The sequence below is a fragment of the Stegastes partitus genome, unplaced genomic scaffold, assembly GCF_000690725.1.
Source record: "Stegastes partitus isolate 25-593 unplaced genomic scaffold, Stegastes_partitus-1.0.2 Scaffold227, whole genome shotgun sequence".
NCBI lineage: Eukaryota > Metazoa > Chordata > Actinopteri > Pomacentridae > Stegastes > Stegastes partitus.
The window spans coordinates 493,225-518,425 of record NW_007577958.1 but is presented as its reverse complement, the minus strand read 5'-3'; the positions used below and the strand labels follow the sequence as shown (position 1 = coordinate 518,425).

The window sequence follows — 25,201 nt, the reverse complement described above, 5'->3', positions numbered from 1 at the left end:
TAAAAAAAAAAAAAAAAAAGTCAAATCACCAGGCAGGATGTTTAGCAAACATTAGCAAATAATTCAAGCTAGCTAGCCAATGCTACAGCAAGCTAATATATCATAACATTATTAGCAGGACATAGAGTCAGCTAGTTAGTCTTTTTAGACAGATGATGATTGATAATACATGTTAGCTGCTGTGTTATTGTATTAGATGATGGTGTACATAATTTATCAGAAATGCAGGCTAAAGTATTGAAAGTCATTGATGTCCATGGAAAGCTTCTTACCCAATATCAACGTGGGCATCTTTCCTCAAATGTCCTTCTCTTTACACTTTCACATCTTACAGAAAAAACGCATTTCATATTTTTTATTGAAATGAATGAATAACCCTTCATAACACTCGCATATAAAGAGTAAAGACAAGTTGGTATGTGTGTATATTTATATTTTAAAAAACACATTTTTTTGGGTCAAAATCCTGCTTCAAAATACCTCACAACCACTTCTTTAGATTTCCTCAGACAAATAAAATAATTTCTCTACTAGTTAAACATTAGCAATGCCCCTGTCATTCAAGCAAAGACCTGAAATGACACGTTTTACTGTGATACTTCATCTGTGGCACCACGAGGTGGCAGCAAACTGCTGTTTCACACAACCTGCCCAATGACCAGACAGACATCTGTGAAATGCTGTTTGTCAAGTGAAGGTATGTTAATTACAGGCGATGATGCCAACACAGTACAAGTCTCAGAGAGCGCTCTTGTTTGATATTGCAGAAACAATAGGAAACAATTCCTGCACAATAATGCAGGCCAATCGGTAAGGAATATAGAGCAGCTATTTGAATCGATTGGGTCGGTGCCACCTTTGAAGGATCTCATAAGCCTCGTGAATCTTCACAAACATTGCCTCAGCATCCTTGCTGGGGTTCTGGTCTGGATGCCATGTTTTGGCCAGCTCCCTGTAGCTTCGAGTTATCTCTTCAAGAGAGGCCTCTGATTTCAGTGACAAAACCTGCAACGTATCCGAACACACGGGTTTTAAATCATCAATCAGAAAATATAGGCTGACTTACTGAATACATCTTGAACTATGACTATTTTTTTGTCTAAACTTACAGATTTACGAGACGACATACCTGCAGTGCCTCTTTTTCTCTCTCAGTGTACTCCTTGAGCAGTACTTCCAGCACCTTCTTCCAAGCCTCTTCATAGTACCCTCCCCCAGTTAGGACACACAAGATCCGATACGGCATCAAAAGAATGTACTCCAGCACACTTCTGAGCCAAGGCAGAAACCAGAAAATATCCAGCAGTGCTGCTATACAGTCAGACAGGTAGTACAGTGTGGCTGTGGTGTTGTGGAAAATACAGTAGCCCAATGGAGCAGAGAACGCCAGCCAAGCAAGGCCAAGCCTGTAAAGACGTGGACCTAAATAAAAGGTAGTAATTTTAGTAAGGCCTTGAAATTCAAAGTGAAGCGATGTTATCATTGTGTCAAAAGAAAATGTTTTTCTCAAATCAGCTCACCTAATTTCTGTGCCTTCCCGGATGTCTGTGGAGGTTTGAACTTGCGGTTTTGTGCAGCAGTGAAGCTCGCAGCCAAGCTTATAGGAAGAGGTGATAAGTTGCTGCCGTAGAATATTGGGGAAGTAATGAGACAAGCAGTCAAAGTTTTTTGGAGATCAGAGGTCTGCTGGCCAACAGTGGACACCAAATGCACCCCTGCACCCACACATAAAGGCAGAACGATCAAGTAGAAGAAACTGAGGGAGTTCAGTCCTATCAGAGCCACGGTGCCAAAGTAGATCCCAACACACACCTGTCCAACAAATCTGACAGGACCCGCAGGGGGAGGAATCGAGGCAGGATGCCTTTTTCTGTCTTTGTCTGCATCTTGATTGGCCTCACCCACATATGCAGGAATCCGCGTGACCTCTCTGACCCAGCCAATTCCAAATCCTCCCAGAGTTAGCATCCACAACAGAGCATGGCTGTCTCTTCCTAAATACAGATGGTGAAGCCCCAAAGGCCCCCCTACTGCCCACAGCACATAGGCTACGATTACACTCTTTACCATCCTGAGGCCTCAGTGGATCAGTCCCTGTACAGGTGAGTCTCAGTCATTCTTGAGAAGCTCCTGCAATAGAGTAACACAAAATGTAGCTTTACCTTCAAGTCCTAATTATGTGAGCTTCAGCAGATAATTATTATTTCTAGCAGCCAGTGTTCCTAGATCATTTAATTTATTTTAAATTTTAGAATATATTGTTTATAGTCAGTGTTATATGATTTATTATTTCATTTATGCTTACATTTACAAAAAGGCAACAGACATATTTGCAATTTTAACAATTCAATTGAAACAAGTCATGCTTTTGATCACATTTATCTTTGAAACTTGTGTCCTTACATTACTTTTAAAATATTCTACTTAATTCATTAAATGTCATTATCAGACTTTGCTATACTCTGTGTTTCCTCTGTCATCTGCTGGTTGGCCAGGACACTCAAAAGGATTTTTAATCTCTGTGATCCACTTCCCCGGTTAAATAATATATTATATAAGAGGGATTTATCTTAGCTCATCACGTACATTGTCATTTAATTTTATTCATTAGGCGGGGATCCAAAACATCGAGCCTTTTGACAGGAATCATATCACATATGGCCAATACAACCAGTTAGACATAACGACAGTAGGAAGCCTAGCGACCTTTCTCTATAGACAGAGGCTATTTGCTATTTTTACCCATTCGATATTTGTTTTTGTGCAATAAAGCTTAAAACTTACTTACTGTACCCATAGCTTCAAATCCTTATCCACAGAAATCCTTTCCAATTCTTTCCGTAGTTGAAGTTGGTGCATGCTGTTGCAACAGTTGGACTTTGGATCATGACAATGGAATTACACGTCGGCCTCAATACATGATGTACATCGGCTTGAGCCCTTGATTGTTTAAACTGATAAGATGAGGAAATAGTTTAAAGGGGACGTTTGTGAGAAACAGTACACCAAAGTTAAATGCTTCAAAGAGTTCTGGAAACCGTCTGAAGGAAGGAAGACTTGCAAGTACAGTGATATTTGAGAACCAGAGCTTTAAAATGCACCAAAAAATGGAAATAAAAAAAGTACACTAGTGATGGAAGAGATAGGTTATATATATGTTCTCTACATTAAAGTCTTACGATCAAATTTTTACTTACATTGTAATGAGGAAAACAAACATAAAGTAACAAGTAGTATTTTGTAAACAGTGTGAATGGCCCCTGTCAATATGGTGTTGGATTAATAATACATTGATGTGTAAGCAGCATTTAATCTGGTTGTGAAGCTAATTGTAAGTGTGCTAAGTATACAAATTAATACAATGTTTCCGATGTAAACTCTACATTTCAAAAGGGAAGCTATCATTTGCAAGTATGCAGAAACTGTCAGCTGCATCCTGAAACTATTTAGTTGAGTAAAACGTATAGTAATCCTTTTTTAATTGTAAACTACTATAGAATAATGTGGCACAAAATAGAGATAAAGTGTGCAGAGTACTGTAATTAGTTACAATCCCCTCTTGACTGATTAAAGCAGCCATAGCAGGAGAGCTTGACAGCTTTTAGGCATTTCAACATATCTTAATAGGTGTGTTTCATCTATATTATTCAAGAAAAACACATTGCACATTTTCAGTTGCCAGTTTGTTAGATACACATATTTAAAATGAATGCAACAGTTCTGCAATAAATCTTCTTTGTGACGGTTGTAATGTTCAGCTCCTATGGAAGCTGTTGTAGAGAAAAGTTGTGTCTACTAATTTGAGAGGCAGTTTGTGTTGCAGCTGGTATTTAGGGCAGTCTCAGGTGACCCGGAACCATCTATTAGTAATGTTGCTGCAGGCCTAGGCCGCTGGGGGAGTTCCCACGATGCACTGAGTGCCTCTCTTCTACTCTTCCTGTCTTTTACTCTCCATGCATTCACTTGCTGCCATTGCATGCTGTTAACTTTTTTGTCGTCTCGTCCCCAAAGTTTGCCTTCTGTGCATGTTCTGGCTCCAGAGTTACACACTTCTGATGAACCTCCAACCACCTAAGTGCTCATTGTTTTGTTGTGTATTGTTTGTCTGTTTCTCTCTGCTATTCTGTCCTTGGTTTCCTTTGCCTTCACTTCAACCAGCTGAGGTAGACGACTATGGTTTTGCCTTCAGAATTCTTCTTGCTTCTTGTTTTGACATAGGGGAGCAACTATTTGATGTTACAACACACGTCATCTCTGCAACACAATGAACCTAATGAAACTGTAAACTGCACACTATCACAATCACAAGTCAGTAATGAAGCACGTATCTATGATGAACAGAGTTAATGAGGTTGTAGATGCTGGATGGTGGAGTGTTGTCCCACTTATGTTGAAGTTGGCAGACATTCTGGGGAACAAAATCACATTATTGGCCACATCCATCCAGAGCATCATGTGACAGATTGTCATACCATGGTGTCTTAATGTATTTCTTAGACAACAAATATTGGGGTTGTGGAGATTCAAGTGCCTGGCGACAGTCCTAAACTGACACGCCAGCATCCAACCTTTGTCTTATCATCTGCGGCACTGTGTTATTTGAATGAAGCTGCATTTTATACTGGCCTTTTATAGTCGCTGATCAAAGGAGTGTCTGTCCACTGGTTACGCTATCTGATCATTGTGTTTAAAGCCACACATGACTAGGGTGTGGATTAACTCAAGGGAATGTACAACCAGCTCAAGAACTTCTTGTGTACACTTGACTAAATTAAATCCTTTTCTAGCCATAACAATAGAGAATTAGATTTTTGACTTTATCCCCCATTTGCATGCTGCGTTTATATTGTTGTTCAGTGTAATATTGTGAGGTCTTACCCTTACTATGAGGGTATTTCAAAAAGTACTTGGTCTCACCTGGAAATGAGGAGTGCATCTTCAAGTTTTTGAGGCATAACTTTGTACTATAAAGCCATATATGACTGTCCGCATAAGCTGAAATGTTTAAAGCAAACAAAGAAAAAAGGAGAGGAAAGCTTTGAGCTGGAGTGCTGTTGCACCCGTCCACACTGCACAGGTGGCAGAAGCAGCCAAATGTGGCTTTGAACTGTTGTTTTTTCCCAGACTCAGTCATTCATGCTGTGGAGGAGTATGTGGAGGCTCAAGATGTGACCTATTTCTGCAAAGGGATTTGGAAGCTTGAACCTCAGTGGACTAAGTGCAGTAAAGTTAAATGAGATTATGCTGAAAAATAATGCATGCAGCAATTTTTTTTTCCTGTGATGTGAGGCCAAGAACTTTTTGAAGTTCCCTCACATGTGCAAGGTCCTGACATGACTTGTGTTGTGAATTGGCACCGTGTAAACAAAACTGAATAGACCTGAAAAATGTGCCGTTGCATTTTATTACACTGTGCTGACGTGCTTTTTTTATTGTCTTGCAAACGCTAATTACATATGAATGAGGGTGTGTAAATAACAACAATGCCTCTTTGCATAGCTGTGGATAAGTGTGGAGCATGTGACTGGGAAGTACGAGTGCACATGCAAAAGTAGGCTAAATGAACATTGTGATTGATTTATAGACTGATTGAGATATTTATTTCAAATATGTAAAGACAAGTACGAAGTAAACATCTATAGAATACAGAAAACTTTTATTACCAAGTGAGCTCACACACACAAGAAATTTGACATGGTGAATGAAACTGTGGTACACAACAATAACAAGACAGGCAATAAATATAGAAATCTAAATCTAAGAAATTCTAAATAAAATATTATATGTAAAAGAAAAGTATATTGCATATATATACACACACACTCATATACATACATATCCATACACATACAGTCATCTTCAAATGTATTCATACCGTTCCATTAAAGAAAAGGCAAAATTCATAATTGTCACTCAATTAACTAGAAACTGAAAAAAAAGAATAATAAATAAAAATGTGCTAAATTATAATTTGGTGAAATATGACATTGCTTTTGAATTGTGGGTGAAAAGAATCATTTAAAAAAATGTCTTGGACAAATTAGAGTACTTTGCTGATGAGCAGTGGGCCAAAAATACCTGTCAACAGGTGCAGAAGTGTGATTGAGAGTTACAGAAAACACTCAAAGGGTTGTCCAACAAAATATTAGTTTACGGGTCCCATCATGCTTGTTTTTGTTTGTTTGTTTGTTTGTTTGTTTGTTTGTTTGTTTGTTTAATATTTTTGTTGAGCCACAATTCAAAAGCAATGTCATGATTTTCATTAATTTTTTATTTGTTTTTACTTTTGTCAATTTCAACTTATTTCAGTTTCCCTTCTTTAATGGGAGGGTATGAATACATTTGAGCATGACTGTACATACAAAACAAAAATCAAATAGCAAAAGAATTATTCCACAATTCTAGTATAGGTCTACATATTCGAAAAAGAGTGAGAAGAAGTACATAAACACTTATTTAATTCCACTCCTTTTCCATTTTAATTAATTTGATTGATGACCTATTAATAATAATGATGATGATTGACGACTACCTGCAGAGCGTCCAGGCCCCGCCCCTTCAGCGAAGCCCCGCCCCTAATCCCCTCCCTGCCTGCTCCTCATCAGTGCAGCAGCAGCAGCAGCAGGTTAGCCGTTTAAACCACAGCAGCTAGCTTAGCAAGCAGAGCCACAGAGCCGCGGCAGTGCCGAGAAGATGCCCACTCTTTTAACTTTTTAACACATTTTTCCACCCCCAGCGGTTTTAAAGCCAGAGGATACTGGTATGGTTTCGGAGGATGGAAACGGACGACGTGTCGGTTAGAGAGCAACTTTTCCACAACCGCGTCCGGGAGACGATAGTAAGTACAGCCGTCGGTTAATATGTATATGAGGGTCGCAACGAACAACACAATCCCTAATCAGTGCAGCACACTCCCGTCGTTTCATTGAGGTTGTTTAAGCACGACTTAGCAACGACACAGCTCTCGTTTCCGACTTGTCAGAGCTTCCCGTTTCTTTACTTTTTTTGTTCAAAAGTTTCTTGGTTTCACGGTTAGCTAAACTTCTGTGCGGATGGAGCTGGTAACCAGGCAGGGGTGTTTTACAGTATTTTCTGTGCTGGTAGTATATTTTCTCCACCCCTTGCTTCACCTCACCTCACTCTGCCCAGTGTAAAACCAACAGTTACAGCTGAACTTCAGACCAGTCACAATTATCGGTTTAGTTACAGCAAGGCACATGAATCCTGACCTTTAACCCTAAACAGCACAATCAGATGTCCTTTCCTGAGGCAGCAGATTTTGCTGATGCAGAGTCCCATGAAGGACAATGTCTAGCAGGACTTTTCTGTCAGCCTCAGTGATTGACTTATCATTCTGGTTTGCTCAACTCTACACAGATAAGAAAGTGCTTTTAAGTCCAATCTGTACTAGGTACTGCAGAGGAAGATGAGCTGAAACTGTTGCAGCTATGAGCCAGTGAAGGGGTCCATGTTTATGGATGAATTATATAACATAAAATTTAGTGATCTCTGTGGGAGACTGAGTCATTGCAGCAGCAGAGAAGAATGTATAGAACAGATTATTGAAGTAGTGAATCCAAGAGATCTTCTACAGCAAAGACATTTACATGTTATAGCAGCAAAACCACTGGAATAGCAATTTTAATGACCGCATTACTTTTAGGTGTCCCAGTTCCAAGGTGCAGGTTATGTATTAGACATAATTAGTTTGATTACATAGACAGTTCTGGACTTGCTGCCTCAATATTTCTACTGTGACAAAGCTCCATTGCTTCCAGTAGTAACGCAAAATAATCTTAGGGAGTGTTTTAATAATAACAATAAACTCAAAGATGCTTTACAGGACAAAATACAAAAGTAGACTAAGCAAAAATACAGGCAAGCGGGTAAAAACAACACATAAGATAAAATAAAATACAAAAAGTTCAGTATAAAAGTTTATGTATAAAAAGTTAGTTTGGATTTGAAAATGACCGTGTCTGTGGTGTCTCGGATGTGTTTTGGGAGAGAGTTCCAGAAGGTGGCTTTTAGATCACTGACTTGACTTTTTCCATTTCTGTTGGTGGTATGCTTATTATTTGCACATTAAATTAATTAGTGACCTTTTCTTCCTTCCACTGTGGGTGATGCCATGTGAAATAGTGTTTTTGAATAGCAGGTTTGTTGTTTCAGTTATGTATCTGCTCATATAGTTAGTTTTACACGAGAAACAAAGGATGCCCCTGTGTTCATTGTAATGCCCTTGCTTTCCAAGTGTCCCTTTCACCCAAAGACCTAATGCTATTAGCCACTGGCGCGCCTCAAGTCTCCAGCTTACCACCTCTTCGCAGTCCTCCGTCTCAGACTGCTCTGCTGCCCCAGCACCTCTGGTTATTAATGGCTTTAGGTCAAGCCTATCAGTGATCAGCTTATTTTAAAGTGATGAATATGTGGCAGAAGTGCCGCTGTGCTCGAGCAGAATGTGGGGAAACAGAAGCAAGTACCAAAGTTAGGATAAAGCATTTTAAAGAAGTCAAAGAATGGTTTCTGGATTCCCAAAAATGAATCTGTATATTCAATATGTTAAAAAACTGTTCCATTTTTGCAGCTCATGCAACCAAGCTTCTTTTCACACAGGCCAAGGTGTGGTCTTAATTCACTCCAAAAACTCTGACCAAAATCCAAGGTTGTGACGAAAAAAACCATCCAATCCTTACTTTGAGAATCTAGAAATTGATTGCAAACACTATCAAAGTGGGTGCTGTTTCGTTTTCTGCTCCTCGACGCAATGTTTAATCCATTAATTGTTGCAAGAAGGTATTAGTAATGAATTATCAAAACCTATGAGCAGCAAACACTGTCACCATTGATACTTGTTTTTGGATATGGGAGATTGCTTGTTATGTGTTAAGTCATTTAGGATATGTGGAAATCGTTTGGACAACTAGAGTGAGAGGCTGCACAATGCATTGTCTTACCATCAACACTGTGATGCGTGTTTGCACAAAAGTACCATTGCAGGAACTCTAACAGGAACTCTAATGTAAAGTCAGGTAATCTAGTCAAACACATTGTGCTCCAACTTTTTTTGCTGCTTGATGCAAGAGGAAACTTGCACAGTTCTCAATATCCATGACTAATCTGCAAGACAAGTCCGCCTGATAGAACATAATTTACCTTGACTTAAGGGCTCTTGGATACACTGCGATTTTGAGGTTTTTTAAAACCTTTATTTACAAGAGACGGAGCTTGTTGACGTGCAGCCTCCACGTGTGCAGAGCAAAATGACACTGAAAAGGAAGATTTGATTGCCATATGAAGAACAATGGCAGGTTTATGAACATTTTTTTTTAAACCACCAAAAACTGGTTCCCTGTTGGCAGTGTCTTGTACATGAGGCAACGCAACCACTTTGTTTGATCGTCTAAATTGGCACCACAAAGCTCTGAATGACAAGTTCAACACCAGATCTAAGTGTCACCCGGAGCAAAAAACTATGTTGGATACCTGTGCTAGTACTACACAATATGAGAAAGGGTCCAAACAGTTGCTTTTTTTTTTTTCAAATATCCTTTTTGTTTTTGATGCAGACACACTCGTCTACAAAATGACCTCAAATCATTCTAGAGTGATGAATACTTTCCAAATAGTTATTGAAGTCATCTGGTTAAAATTTCCTCCTTTTTTTTTTTTTTAACATTACATTATCATGCAACTTCACTAGTGTGTGTATTTAAGAAATTCTTAGAATCTGAGTCAGAAATTGAGCGCCCTTGACACAGTGCATACATGCAAAGACCAGCAGAATAACCAGCTAATCACTGGGAACATTTGACTGAGGACAAACGTCTATTTTCCCTCGAGCTGATGTAACGTTATAAATCATCTTAGATAGCAGCATCTGGCAAATGTAATACAGATTACTAAAACTGTCTGTGTGAGATGGTGTAAATGGTAGAGCCAGGAGTACACACCCACCACCCCGCACCCTGAGCCTGGAGGGATCAAGAAGGATCACTGTCTGGAAGAATGAAAGTTGCCGATGAGATCTTGCAGTAGAGAAATGGGACACCCAGCATCAGCACATGTTAAGATACCTCGCCATCCTTAGAAGAGTTGCATGAGTAGCGTTTTATTTAGAAAAGACATGGCTGAGTCTGATTGAAGAATTTACTAGCTCCCTGTGGAAGACTTTCTGTAGGGCTGTTGAAAGAAGGCATAAAGAAATGATTTTCTCTGCCTCCCACTTTGTTTTGGTTTGTTTGCAACGAGGGGGCTGTATAATGACTTGTTTGGAAGAGAAAAAATAATTACCTGGAATTTGTGTTATTACTTATATAAATTCTAGTAAATCGTAGAGTACAAAATACTGTGGCTGGACACCTTCTGGATGGCTGTGCCCTGCAGTATTTGAGGTATTTATTGACTGCTGAATAGATCTTGAATAGGTCTTGCTTAATGTATCCACTTGTAAACGTAGGCCATCATGCTTTGCCTAAAATGCGTTAAGCTGGTCAAGAGGCTTGGTGCCTCTGCAATACCACAGTACACTTTAGAAATAGAACGTTAATCAAGATACACAAACATTTGAGCCTCTCTGGTTTTAGTTTGCATCACCACAAAGATGTTTAAGTTACTCTGTGAATTTTAAAATCCTGAGACTTTGTGTTCCACACAAAGATGTCCTTCTGGATCGTGAAATCCTTTAAACTCTCCCCTCGGTGGCCTGCTATGTGCTGCCAGCTCTTAACACTGCCAATCAACACGTGTTCCCACAAACGTGGACTAAAGGGGTGTTATTCTGCCCCTCCACCTTGTTCTCAGCCAGTGGCCTTTGTTTCCTGCTTTCCTTATTGTTGGATTAACCATTGCAAGCTCCTGGCCAAATTAGACTGCATTATTGAACAATTTTGCAGACTGAGCTGATTAGTTGTTGTGTACAGTCCTTTGTTGTTTGTGTGATGCAGCTTGTATGTTACCACTGAAATGCTCAACAGATTAACCTTTATGTTGAACTTGGAATAGGTTTTCTAGCTGAATGTGACAATAGGAGGAAAATGCAGCCTTGTTTGGTAGGTCTTCATTTGAATTTTACTGTAAAAATATAAAGCGCTAAGTTAGGGTGCCAAAGAGTATTACATGCTCCTTATAGTAAAAATATTAGGTTGCTTGTATCAGCAGCTGAATGTGTCTTTTGGTACTTGTAACTCTGATGGACACAAATGAGACAAGCGTATAAATCCTGCCATATCCCAGTGATGTAATAGACGTTACTCTTTGCTCGTAATTTAGTTTAAGGGAAACACTAAAAGTACACTGTCTCCCCATAAACCATTTTAATGTAGCCCTCTGCTCTTGTCGGATGTTTTAATATACACAGTGCATGTGTTGGACTAAACTACTGAAACAAAATTTTCATGGAAAACCTAGTTTTGCATCCTTTTTCAGAAACAGGTTTTACATGTCTTAGCCTGTGCACCTCTCCAGAGAAGCACTCTCTCTTTGTTTGTTGCTGATGTTACCTTGGGGACAAACGTCTTGATCGTGTTCCCGATACTGGGCTCCCTCTGAGCTCTTATTGCAGAAACGTTTTGATTGATGATTGCGTTCTGGCAGCAGCAGTTCACTCGTCAGTCAATCCAACATTTTGCCGCACGGCATGAATTGACATGAAAGTCATCACCGACAATTTGTCCCCAAATAGCATTAAACCACCAAAGTTGTTTTGCTTTTGAAGGAGATGGGGATTGTCATTGCTCATACTAATTGTCATTTGCATATTGCACACATGTTCCTCCCACCCATCCAACAGTTTGCTAACGAGGTTGATGATGTAGAGCTGAGCCAAACTAATTTGAGTGTGTGTCTGTGCACAGAGCTGCTGTAGGTGTTTGCAGATTGCCTACTCTGCTGCAGAGAGCAGAGTGAAGCTAATGTAGTATATGAATTGTCACAAAGATGTGGTTGTTATCTTGAATGAGACCATATCTTTTGTTTAATTGTTGTTTAAAAGATTTTATGAGTCTTGGAGTTTACATTTTGAGAGCTTTGCCAGACAGCAGATTGCTGAGTGAATACAGATTTAGCCTAATTTTTTGCCAGATTTCATGTGATGTCAGTCAGTGACCTTTACAAGCATTATGATGTATATCCCTCACTTGTTATTAACTCGTCTTTCTGTTTCTCCCTTTAATCCTTTAGTTTATCACTGTCACCCCACTCTCTTTGTTGGAATAAAGGGGTAATCTTCAGACTCCATCTGCCACTCTTGGCCAAAGCAAAACGCTGAATGTTTTTGGCCTGTCTCATGCTTTCCCTTCTCCTCCCCCACCCAGTGTTCTCTCTGTCTCCTCCGGATGTTTTTGGTGTCTGTGCTGCAAATCCACCCAAACCTTAAGAACCTGTCAGAATATGCAAAATCAGAGATGCGAGCCAAACTAAATAATAGTGTTGCCTATCAGCAGTGCATGACAAATTGTTTACAAGGCTACCCTGTTTTTATGCAGCTAGCAGCTTCAATAGCCAAAGTACTATTCTGAGTCATGACCTCAAACTGTGCTGTGCAGAAATGACAAAATCCCTCTCCCTCTCCTCTGCAGATCTGTGTACTCCTGTTTACATGCCTTTACATGGTGTCCTACCTCATCCTCACACACTTCAAGAAGACTGCTGAGTTTGTCACAGGTGAGATTTAACGTTCTTGGACAGGAATAAATGCTCTTCAATAATGCTGCTCTGTGGGAAAGCCTTCCTTCGAAGGTCTGTAGAAATTTGCCTGGAGGGGAACCGACACTGTTGACAGGCATACGGATTACATTGGTGTTTTGGAATTTTTCTCCACAAAGTATGTAGGTTGGACTTTTCAAGTAAACACAGGTGCTCTTCAGAAACGACCCATTTTATTAAGTAACAAAGTGATTGTCATGTTTGTTTGTTTTTTTTGAATTGTTATTATTTATATAGTTTGTGGGGATGAATGCAGGCAGTAACAACAATGTTTTTTCCTTATTTGCAGATTCCTCAGAAAGAATAACACTCAGACAAGCAATAACATAAATATTGCCAAGTTCACAAATACTTTTGTGAAGATAGTTATTTGCTGTAAATTTGTATTGCACTAAAAGTTGTATGCATCTTTGCATGTATGGGAAGATATCTCCCATGTTTGCATACATGTAGATATAACCTAAATTTGCACAATAGTAGGATAGCAAGGCTTTGGACCTTGACTGGATCAGCTCAGAGGTCCAGAAGGCATGTTTCGTAACATGTAACCACCTCTTCAGGCAGTATGCATATAGATCATGGAGGCGGAGGGGTGGTGAAGAATGTTTTAGGGTAAACAGAGTTGTAGCTTAGGGCCCCTCCACCTAGACAAACAACAGTGAGAAGAGCTTTTAGCAAGCACATAAAACTTATCATAAAACTGGGGTGCTGGATTTTGACAACATGAACATTGTAGAAAAGTCTGTTTTAGTCAAAAGAGTATCAACAATTAATAACTTTGTTGCCTTATAAGCCACCAGTTACATATGTGTCACAAATACAGCACATGTACTTGGATGTTTTGCATGTTCTCCAATATTAAAGCTAAAACATATTAAAAGTTCTGTATTGTTGCTGCGCTAAAAGTTACATAATAAATCCAATAACTTGCCATTATTGGAAGCAGATGTGGGCTGTCCAAATAACCAAGACTTTTTGCTTTGCTGTGGTTGGGCTGGAACCTGGTAGATGGCCAAGTCTCTCTCTTTTTTTTTTTTTTATTGGACAAGGGGAAACCTGCTATGTATTAGCCCACTGCTGTAAACCTGTGCATCAACAACAGCAGAACAGTTGTGCCCTGCAGACAAATGACAATTGTGAAATACCACTGTACAGAGTTGTTTTTGAGATTAAGAAGCAGAGAACTGGTTTTTGTTCCTTAGGCTGAACCTCATAATAAAACGGCTGCGACAACATTTGCATAGGAAGAAGATACAGTATCATGTACTGAGCCAAGTCCAGCTACTCATGGAGTCAATTTTAGAGGTCTGTTGGGCGTTGCATAATGTTAAACAGTTGTGTTTTCCTTTTTTTTTTTTTAGCTTTACAGTGTGTTTGAGATGTATAGCAGCATTAATGGATTGGGTCCCTTTGGCATTTCCAGTACTCCACTCTTAGCAGTTTTTTACCTGTGGGTTACTCAGTTTTACTAGCGTCTTGGCTTTGCTTGAACAGAATGTTCCAAACATGCTTGTCACATGCTCACTCCCCTCTCTGAGGCCAGCAAAATTTTTGCTTTTTTCATCCTGATGAACTCCTTCTATTACAGCTTTGCTCTACATACTTATACAGTAACACACACACACACATGGCTTTTACCTTTCCTATGACAACACAGACTCTATCTGATTGCACTCAGAATGATCTGTGCTTAAGCCTTCTTTAGTTATAAAAGGCAGATTACGTGAAAACTACTAAAAGGTGGTCATGTTCTTAAAACACGTAATCCTATTTGTTTCTCTACTCTGTTTCAGATGATATTGAAGATGCCACCGTCAACAAAATTGCGTAAGTGAAAATCTGTAATCATTAACTGGCCAACGGCAATCTGTTCTCACTTGATTTGAGTGTCACCCTGAATGGCTGAGCACGTTCTAAGTCAATGTGACATGTGTAGTGACCCAAGACCATTCGACTGTAGATTTATTGCCCTGTCTTCTGTGCGTTAATACGGCTGTTCGTTAGGACAGGGTGACTTCACTGTCACGCTGCCCTTTGTCCCTACACGCTGGCACTGTATTACCTTATTCACGGCCACTGTAGCCTTCCATCTTGGCTGCGTTGTTAGGCTGAGCCAAAACATGATCAGATAAGTGACTTGACTCATAGATTGTCTTTCTCCTTCTCCCAGGTTGTGGTTGTGTACATTCACCCTGTCTGTTGCGGTGTGTGCTGTGCTCCTTCTCCCCATCTCAATTCTGTCCAATGAGGTGCTGCTCACCTTCCCACACAGCTACTACATGCAGTGGCTCAATGGATCTCTTATCCACGGTACATATTACTGTTTTTTTTAAATTATTTATTATTTAACAACACCAAACAGTTAATATTCATAATTGCAACTGTATAAACTTTCCAAAAAACAGAATATGTTCCTGTTTAAAAAGGGAACAGATTAAATGAGGATCAGTGTCGAGGGCTTCCGAATCAATTCTATACAGGCCGGTTTCCAAACAGATAACGATTGTGGCTTGACTAGCTATGACCTTTCTGTGTGCCTTGTTTGGAATTTAAAAAAAAAGATTCAGCAGTTTATCAGCTGTTGCTGTTTACCTTAGTCACACTCTCCACTCTAGTTGAACAACAACGTTTTGTTTTGATGTTGAGTAAATAGGTTAGCTCAAAATATGTGGTCAGAGGCGTGTGATCATAACCTCAGCTTTTCACATATTAAATTCCTTTTTAATTGTAGCACATCCTGCATGTGACTCTAGCCAGTGTTTGTCATGCTTCGCTGTTTGGCAGAGTTATGCCTCACAGCGGTTGACAGAACTGGTACTGCCAAGATCTTTCGTCGCAGCTCTTAACACAAATGAATATGTGCACTTAAATACTAACATTTGGAAAATCTGTCTGTTTTCTGTTGGCAGGCTTGTGGAACCTAGTTTTTCTTTTCTCCAATTTGTCCCTGGTCTTTCTCATGCCCTTTGCCTATTTCTTCACGGAGTCTGAGGGATTTGCTGGGTCCAAAAAGGTAGCAGTTATGGCATTGGCTCAGAAATGACAGCTCTATATGTGGGTATTATTGTAGCAAAAACTATTTGTAAATGTATATGGAGAGTTGTGTGTCTGTATCCCAATCTGATTTTGAGATTGAGATTTGTCATTGTGTAAAAAGAATTGTCGATGTGTATAGAGATTTGTCAATGCGTACAAAGATCTGGAAATGCGTACAAAGATATTAATAGATAAAAAGTCTTAAGTCCAAGTATTTGGCTACAAGTGCTGGAAATACAGACAAATCACCCCTTACAAGTCAAGCGGACCTCACAATTGGCTCTTTTTACACATGACTTTCGCTACCCTTCCGCCATGAGAGATTCAGGGTTTCTGTGTCCTGAGCTCAGGCTCACTTGCTCGTTAATTCTGGTTGCGTGTCACTCTGCTGTTCTGTACCTCAGTAGTTATGTTGTCTGCTAGTCATCAGGTGGCGCTATCCCCTGGAGTCTTTGAGGGCACACGACATTGTCTGGTATATGTGAACAGATTAAATTTGCTGAGTTTGATGACATAGCATGCAGGTGGCATAATTACTGAGGTAAGGAGCAGCAAAGTGGTACGCAGCCAGAATGAATGAACCTGAGCTCAAGACAAAGAAACTCTTAAGTTACAGATACGAATCTCTCACGGCAGAAGTGTGGCACAAGTTATGTGTGAAAAGACAGCCTATTGTGAGGCCCGCTTGACTTGTAACTGGTGATTTGTCTGGATTTCCAGCACTTGTAGCCAAAGACTTGGACTTTTCATCTATGAATATCTTTGTACACATTGACAAACATTTTTACACATCGACAAATCTCACTACAGACACACAGAATGAGACACGGACACATAACTATTCATACACATTTACAAATAGTTTTGCTACAATAATACCCCCATAGCTCTAGATTTAAAACCTATTGAAAAGACTTAACTGTAAGTTGACAGCATCTGTATATGAACCCTCTGGTCACAGAACATCTGCTTTGGTTGTGTAGGGTGTAATGGCACGAGTGTATGAAGCTGTTGTGTTGCTGTTGTTGCTGGCTCTGCTTGTGCTGGGCATTGTGTGGGTGGCATCAGCTCTCCTCCATGACAACATAGCCCGGAAGAGCCTCTATGGTGAGTCACTTGCATTATATCCATAGATTCCTCAGTGACAGGTGGTTTTTTTTGCAGTTTTTCATATAGTTGCTTATGCTCTCTTCCTCTGAATTTCAGACCTGTGGGAGTATTACCTTCCTTACCTGTACTCAGGCATCTCTCTGTTTGGAGTGCTGCTGCTTTTGTGTAAGTATATCTAAATCACAGTTACTGGAGTAACTTCAAAGTGTTTTGAGTGACTGTTGCAAATCATCATCTGTGTGTTCCTCTGCAGTGTGCACTCCCTTTGGGTTGTCCCGAATGTTCAGTGTAACAGGCAGCCTGCTGGTCAAACCACGGGTGAGTCACAGACTTGATGTCTAGAATTAAAAAAACAAGACTGAATGTCTACAGTCATGCTAGCAGCTCTGTCAGGCTGTATATAGCCACAGCTTTGTTTTGGGCTAAATGCTAACATAGGCCATCTTTACAATCCACACAACATACTGATCCTAAGCCAGTTTTTAACTTGTAGTATGTCCACACCAGAATATTGACCAAATGAAGCATACTGAAAGCAAACAGTATGCATACTAAATGTGGTTGGTTTTGGAGGGCGCTGTTGATGCATGCTCCCATTGCAGTGCACAGAGGAAATGGATTGGCGACTCGCAGCTTGAAAAACAAAATATATTGTGCTTTGTGTCCTAAGCCATGGATCTTGGGAAAAGAGTTTTGATGTCTCTTTGTGAGGTTTATTTGCCACCAACTTTCTGAATTCTCTTTTAAATATTATAAATGTGTATTTTACTAACAACTAAATGCACACACTGCATAGAATTAGTATGTTGTATTTCTGTTAGACACAGCTATTGCTTAGCATGTTAGCTTGCTGACGTTTAGTAATTAGCACTGAGGATAAGAATGTCATAAATATTTAGTCATGCCAAACTGTTAGACAACTTAAATTTGTGACCTTATTATGAACGTTATTGACATATTTCTTTTAAAACCACAGTTTAGAGGTCACGTTGGTGTTGGAGGGAAAGTCAGGGGATTAACAAAATCTGTAGGATTCATCCTCTGAGTACAAATTTTCATGTAACAGTTGTGATATTTTAATCTGCACTTAAGTAGTTGACAGATTGAGAGACTGACGTTGCCATCCCCAGAGCTGCAGGCATTCCTAAAAATGGCCACCTCAAATAAAGTAGCCACTGCATTAGCAGTCAGTTGTCTTGTGGCTGTGAATTGTGATTTCCTAATTGGCTGACTTATCGATCCTCTTCAGCTGCTGGAAGATGTAGAAGATACACTGTGCTGCACTGTATTCGAGGAAGACTCACTCTCCAGGAAACTCAACTGTAAGTTAGGTTGCCCGTGATCACTCTCCTTTGCATTTCCTAGTGATTGAATTTAAAGATGACTGACGTTTTGTTTGTCTGATGGAAGGTGGCAGTACGTCATGCTGGGTCAAGCTGGACATGGAGGCTATGAAAAAAGATTACCAAGCTGTCCGCAGCAAGCGTGTCGCTCTGGGTAAGACTGACAAAAACAGGCTTTTCTCCAACAGTGGCTACAGTGTGTGATATTTAGTTGCTGTACACTCATTTGTTATTGTTGCTTTTCTCTCTCTTTTTTTTTTCTTCCTTTTTTTCTTATTCTCCCCATAGAGATGCGTAGGAAGGCGTCCCCATGGCAGCGAAACCTGGGCTACCCACTGGCAATGCTTATGCTCCTCGCGCTTACGGTAGGTGCACAATTATTTAATATAAGCACAAATTCTGCTTTACTTTTGAATAATTGACAAATAAGTGTAATTGTTTTTGCAACTGCTGTTTGTGTGTCTTCAGGTGATGTGTGTACTGATGGTGTGTTTCAACGTGTTGGAGTTGCTGCTGGATGAGACGGCGATGCCCAGAGGAATGGAGGTGAAGATTCCGCCAAAAAATTCTAAACAGTTCATGTTTAGTGTGCAACAGTTAACCATCTGTGTACACTGATGATTGTTATTTTTGCATATTGTAGGATCCACACCTGGGGATGGCCTCCTTCTCTATGTTCGGCTCACTGGGTGCTGCAGTTCAAGTCGTCCTTATCCTGTATCCTTTACCCCATTAACTTAACATGACTGCACACAGTGTAGACTGGCTACGTCCGTTTTGCTCTGACTCAGCCACTTGCAGTATTTGCGTCAGTATGTGTGATGTTGACTCATTCAGTCACATTCATACATTAAAGCACATTCCGATGTACTTTCTGGATGTTATGATACCATCTGTGAGAGTCTTATTACTCCTCTTTCTGCTGTTGTCCTTAATAAAATTAATTTCAGCTACCTAATGGTGGCGTCAGTGGTGGGTTTCTATAGTTCTCCTCTCTTCACTGGCCTCATGCCTCGTGCACGAGACACCAACCTCACACAGGTATCTGCATCTGCCCTATCTCTCATCAAAATATAACCCAAAACTGGTGATACCTTATGTTTACTCAAGATCTAAGAATCTAAACTTGTTTTTTTGTTTGTGTGTGTGTTTTTTTTCAGATGATTGCAAACTGTGTTTCACTGCTCATCCTGAGCTCTGCACTGCCAGTCTTTTCACGCACACTTGGTGAGTATTTAGCATAACTGGTAAATGTGTTCATCAGAGGCTACAGACATGACCCAATTCTTTACTACACACTAATTCTATGCAGGCTTTTAGTATGTATTTTGCTCGCTGTGACTATGCTATAAAAATCAGGATGCTTACCAGAAATGCTGTGAATGTAAACATTAAAAACAATTATAAAATCTTTGGAAAACCAGTCTTGTTCTCTCTCCTTGACATAGATTTTAATAAAGACAAAAAGAGTATACTTTGACAACTGGTGTATAGCACATAATGTTTACAGTTACTTTGTATGTGACATTTTGACAGAGCTTCTATGAAATGTTAGTTGCTGAATCAACAACTTACTTGTAGTTTTAATAATGCCCACAAGAGGGCATTTGTATGCCATAAATACTGCACCTGTAGGCAAATCCAGGCCTGAGCAGTTCATTCACAAGTGGAACAATTTCTCGTGCTTCTGTTCCATTGTGTCAGGTATCACCCGCTTCGATCTACTGGGAGACTTTGGTCGGTATAACTGGCTCGGGAACTTCTACATTGTCTTTCTGTACAACATGCTGTTTGCTGGTCTCACCTCAGCCTCCCTGATAAAGACAGTCACCTGGGCAGTACAGAGAGAGCTCATCCGTGCCTTTGGTCAGTCTACTTTCATTTTATATTTATGAAGTAAGGTCAAGTAATTTGTATGCATATATTTTTTTCTGTCTTTGGGACTGTACTGGGCTGAAATGCTTTGCACTTGGATAGCTATGTCATAAGTTTCCCCACCTTTGGCCCCATTTCCCTATGGGCTGGTCTCTCTTCCTCAGATAGAAAGAATACAATTCCTTCAGGAAATTGTAAAGGGACAAGAGGAGAGTCAGGTCCCCTTGGGGACCTTCAGGCACACCGCCCTAGACCCCTCGCAGCACACACACCCTCTAAACCTCCACCCAACACAAACAAGCCCTTGGAGCATGGGCACGCCAAACACACACATACACGCAATCCCCTTCCTCACAGTGCAGATAGCATCTCAGCACCATGGCAGCTCTCCTGCACTTTCCCATTACCTCCCAACTTACTTTTGTTCTGTGATTAATAGACTTTCACTTCATCTAAATCACAGTTTTTCCTAGCTTTGCAAATTTAGAGCTCCACCTTGTGATTGTGCGTAATGTTATGCTCTGCTTTTTCTTCTTCTTCTTTTTGCAGGTCTGCACAGACTGCCTTTAACTGTGTCACGCTCCACCGTCCCCTTCAGACTCCTCCTGGCCAGTGGACTGTCTAAAATCCAGTGATTTATTTTTTTTCCCCTCCTCACCACTGCCATTCCTGGCCTTTATAAACTGAGCCACCTTAAATGTGCACCTGTCGGATTAAAGACATTTCCAATTCAGTCCCTTTGCCAGTTGGTACATGGGTCAGGTCGCCCCGTGTGAAGAGATCTGAGGAGAGTCCGTCTGCACTGTGTCCAGTGGGACCACTGCTTGATGCTGTGTTTAATGACCAATATATCAGGGTCCAAGTTTGTGCCGCTATGTGACTGCAAAGGCGAGTGCTGGTACAAGCGGTTAGCTGAGTCATGGGTATGACTGGAACAAGGGGAAAAGGGATTTAAGCCATATTGGCAGTTCTGCCATTGTGAACAATAACAGAGCAATCTCCCTGCAAACCTGACGCCTTATACAAAGAGGATTCTTGGGTAACTGTTGCTCTGTTGACACATGTAAAAGTCAGCAGAGTTATTTTGAAATATCACATTGTAACTGTGACTTAACTTCCTCTTCCTCCTTCAGGTCGATAGAGTGCTCTCTCTTTCTTTGTGGCTTCCCCACGCTTTCCTCTTAGCTGTACCACTATTTTAAGATTGGGAATCTTCTACTTCCGTGTGTTTGGAGGTCCAGTCTGCACCAGTGTTATGTTAGTTAAAAAGGGGAAGTTGTTATTGGGAGCAAATGAGACACAGAGAAGCCATTGTGGCTATCTGTGGATTTGCAGGTTACACAGGGAATATAAGTTAGAAATAACAGTCTCAGTGTTGAAACCCTTTTACAAACTCAGTTTACTAGTAGAATTGTCTGTGGTTTACTTTTTTAGACGACAGTAAGCTTGCTCAGTGTGAGGACTACTTATTTACAGAATCAAAAAATAGAAAGCTTTACACTTTTTATGCAAGACCTTTGAATGCCATGTGACACTCACTCGGAGGAGCTTCTGCCTTACACCAATCAAACTGTGAATCATTAAGAATTTGTGTGGGGAAAGTGCAATATCTTAAAAGTAAAAGCACACTTTTTTAACTTTACCAAAAGTCATTTTTGAATTTTCCATATCTTTTCTATTAATTTTCCTGACAAGTTTTTTTTTTTTCTTTCCATCTCATTCTTTTGTGTTGGACATGAGGGTGAATACTTTGAACAATTTCAGAATATTTAGACATTAAAAAAAAGTGACTGTCAGGCCTTGCAGTCTTAACCAGTATCCGTTTCTACATGTAATTATCTTATCACACAGTTTTGTGATGGTGATCCTGTGTCACCATTTGCTTTTGCTGCTGTATCAGCAGGTTATTTACTGTTGGTTTGACCAGCAGGGGACAGTATCTCTCTCTCTCTCTTTCTTTCTGTCTCTCTCTCTCTCTCTCTCTCTCTCTCTCTCTCTCTCTGTGGTTAGTTATTATATGTATTATATATGGAGCACCCTGAGGTTTACTCATTTCTGGGAATGTTCTTTTAGATGTTTGAAACATTTATTTGCATTTATATCATTATTTATGGGCATTGTGGGATCCATACTTCACATTTTGATTCAGTACTCATAGAACCTTTGAACAGTTAAACGTGTTGAATGTGATATATCTGTGACAAAAAAAAATCTTTATAGTTGTTCTCAGAGACAAAAGAAAAAAAAAATAATGGTGGCATTGTTTACTTCTGAAATGCTGTGATGTTTCAGATTTTGTTAAAAATGATTTTTTTTTTTTTTTAACCATCATTTCACTGTTTTTATGAGCAGAAAGTAATAAAGATGTCTTGTGTTTTTAACTTCTTTGTGTCCTTTTGGGTGCATATCAAGGTGACTCTTACTGTAAACCGTTTCTTTGATGCTGTTACATTTTTATGAAATGTAGCAACGCTGAGCAATCTGATGTGGGTGGGTGGGTGTGTGTGACTGGCAAGGGCATCTGTCCTCTACGTCCCCCCACCCTTTTGCTGCACTTCTTTAATCAGCAGCAGAAGAAAGCCATATTTTGGACTGTCTGTCAGCGGTGTCCACCCACGACGCCACTACAGCCGTGGCCCACGCTTTCCCCACTCCGATGCAAATGCCAGATAAAAACAACCCTGCAAATCAGTACAAGTGACATTCACTCACACTCACTCCTTCACATCCCCACCACCCACCTCCTTTCTTCCATTCCTTTTCCTTGCCTATTGTTCATTTCCCCTCCGCATTTTTTCTTAAGTCAGTTGAAGAAAACCCCAACACTGATTAATTTCTCCCTCTTGATTTTTGTTTGCATTTCTTGTTTTGTTTTGTTGGATGTTTTAATTAAGCTTATTTGGTTTAGGTTTTGTTTTGCACTGGGCTTCCTTTGCTAAAAGGAAATGAACTCCAATGTCGCCGTAACATTACTTGCACATCTGGAGGCTGGTTACCCTCTAAGGAAGTCCCACATAAGCCAGATACAAGGTGTGTGTGTGTGAGAGAGAGAAAGAAAGTGCATTACCTAAGAGTCTTGAAAGAAAGAAGTTTGAACAAACCCAGACTGATGCTGCAACTGAGAGGTGAGGATTTCGAGGGCCAAAAATAATTCAAGAATTCAATCAAATGTAGTTTAATCGTTGTCAGTCAGTGTTGAGGTTATTACTGGAGAAAAAAGTGAATCTATCATACATATTACTTTAAAAAAAAGTAATTGATTACTTATTTACTCCCTGTAGACAGTAATTCATCACACTACACGTTACTTGTGCTTTACTCCACAACATCCCCAGTTAACAATAAAACATTAAACCATACACATGCCCACATATCAGCACAAATACCTACAAACCCCAAACTGCTGCCTTTGTAGAACTATTTTTATTATCTATCTATTTGTTCATACATATATTTATTACAGATCTTTTTTATCGTATGCACTCAATCCCTTTTGTATTTTTTTTAAACTGTTGCTGAGAGCATCATGCAACAAAATTTCGTTCTAGTGTTTTTTATGCATGTTTGCTGGAATGACAAAGTTATCCATCTATTGCAATAAAGAGGACATACATCGCATCTTTCTTTAAAAGGTTTTACCACAAAACTAAAAGCAAAGACGGTGAAAACCAGCACAAAGAGCACAGTTGTAAGAAGAAGCCTCAGTTGCATGTCTAAGAAAATAAAGGTGGCACTGACAGTAGGCTGTATCTGATTAGTGACTCTAATGTTAATTTAGGGACAGTTATGCATCACATTACTGCATTACAGACAAAGGTAATGTGATTACACTGATGCATTACACGGTAGAGCATTACTCCCAAGACTGGTGCCAGAACACTAAGCCTATTGCCCACTCTCCGTGCTACTGAAAGTCAATCTAGACAGCACGCCATGTTACACTTTGGAGAGACGGTACACAATTTGTGCCAGCTTTTTTTTTTTTTTTTGCTTTTTAGAGAACAACTACAGTCAACTGGATGCAATTTTTTCCTCTACCAAGGAACACTGTGCACACATGCTGCATGAAACACCCCCCACGTATCACTCTTAACCTTGGATTTAGTTGGTGAAACACTGAGATAGCACCTTTCCCTGCAGCAAAAAGTAAAGGTCGATAGCAGCGCAATCAGTTGTCCCATTGGGTTGCACACTCTATAGGACTAGATGTCGGGCATATCGGGGACAAGGCGGGAAGCGGGCAGCTTGTAATGGGATGAGATAGGCTATCTTTATTGTCAAAACATAAGAATGAAGGGGGGAAAAAGACACAGATTAGCTTTCCTGACAGTCGGCCGTTTGAAGTTTGTGCCAAAGTGCATTAAGGGCTGTTATTCCCTCTTTTCTACGCTTGCAAATGCAGAATCACTCAGGAAAAGGCGAGACTTGCTCGCTAATCAACTGATAATGGGCCACACTGTCCGCTTGCCATAGCTGCCCGCCATCCTGTGTGCACACTCACGGCACACTTGCTTCACACAGTCGACTGGCGCGGGCCTTTGTTTCGTTGGGTAACTCTTGGATGAGCGGGGTGACACGGAACGTCAGGGAAAAACACCATGAAATCACAATTTAATTCAGTTTCTCCAACATAATGTAATCTATACAATGCTAATTATTTTTTTCGATCAGGTTTAGAAAACAAGGTTTCGCATCATATCTGTCCTTTGACCTGCTTGTCTACAGCCAGGAAGTTCCACCCTTCTCAGTCTATTGTCCACTTTGGTGCAGCATCGCCTCAACGTCAGCTCACCGGTGCTCTCTTTCGTAGGCCACGTCAAGAGCAGAAGCAATAGCACACTTAACCACGGAGACAACATATTTATGTATTGTGAGATGCTGTACTCCTGAATTCAACACATGAAGGGATCGATGTCTTTAAACCCCCAAACTACGATACAAAAGCCAAGAATCATCCAGTGTTCGGAGCCACATCAGAACGCACCACCCTGCCTCTTCCTGCGCTGATAACACACCGAGAGACAGTCGAGTGGGCAGTGCAGCATCAGGCGAAGAGAAAAGGACGAGTGTGTGTGTTTGAGAGAGGGGAGGGAGGTGGTTAGGTGTCAGTTCCTTGACTTTCCTTTCTCCCC

At 40.2% G+C, this 25,201-nt stretch overlaps 2 protein-coding genes across 2 annotated transcripts; one reads left to right on the top strand and one right to left on the bottom strand.

The window, feature by feature from the left end:
• Positions 1-828: 828 nt before the first annotated feature.
• dnajc22 (DnaJ (Hsp40) homolog, subfamily C, member 22) lies at positions 829-2,070 on the bottom strand. The gene is made up of 3 exons (XM_008281237.1): positions 1,521-2,070; positions 1,130-1,422; positions 829-1,005 (listed from the first exon to the last, which is right to left on the bottom strand). Exons 1-3 carry the CDS (start codon positions 2,068-2,070, stop codon positions 829-831), a joined length of 1,020 nt encoding a protein of 339 aa, XP_008279459.1.
• Positions 2,071-6,612: 4,542 nt separating this feature from the next.
• On the top strand, positions 6,613-22,302 carry lmbr1l (limb development membrane protein 1-like). Its single transcript, XM_008281235.1, has 17 exons — positions 6,613-6,838; positions 12,579-12,663; positions 14,499-14,532; positions 14,876-15,015; positions 15,615-15,718; positions 16,725-16,848; positions 16,948-17,016; positions 17,105-17,169; positions 18,101-18,173; positions 18,262-18,348; positions 18,483-18,559; positions 18,663-18,740; positions 18,838-18,911; positions 19,145-19,235; positions 19,355-19,421; positions 19,899-20,060; positions 20,619-22,302. Exons 1-17 carry the CDS (start codon positions 6,776-6,778, stop codon positions 20,702-20,704), a joined length of 1,479 nt encoding a protein of 492 aa, XP_008279457.1. The 5' UTR covers positions 6,613-6,775; the 3' UTR covers positions 20,705-22,302.
• Positions 22,303-25,201: the final 2,899 nt, after the last annotated feature.

What these genes read in the sequence shown, in the direction of transcription:
- lmbr1l (XM_008281235.1), top strand. Translation starts at nt 6,776, where the DNA reads ATGGAAACGGACGACGTGTCGGTTAGAGAGCAACTTTTCCACAACCGC. An exon ending in GCCACCGTCAACAAAATTGC is followed by an intron (nt 14,533 to 14,875) that starts GTAAGTGAAAAT and finishes TCCTTCTCCCAG; the next exon opens with GTTGTGGTTGTGTACATTCA. An exon ending in TTATGCTCCTCGCGCTTACG is followed by an intron (nt 18,560 to 18,662) that starts GTAGGTGCACAA and finishes GTGTGTCTTCAG; the next exon opens with GTGATGTGTGTACTGATGGT.
- dnajc22 (XM_008281237.1), bottom strand. Translation starts at nt 2,070, where the DNA reads ATGGTAAAGAGTGTAATCGTAGCCTATGTGCTGTGGGCAGTAGGGGGG. An exon ending in CGGGAAGGCACAGAAATTAG is followed by an intron (nt 1,423 to 1,520) that starts GTGAGCTGATTT and finishes CCTTTTATTTAG; the next exon opens with GTCCACGTCTTTACAGGCTT. An exon ending in GAGAAAAAGAGGCACTGCAG is followed by an intron (nt 1,006 to 1,129) that starts GTATGTCGTCTC and finishes GATACGTTGCAG; the next exon opens with GTTTTGTCACTGAAATCAGA.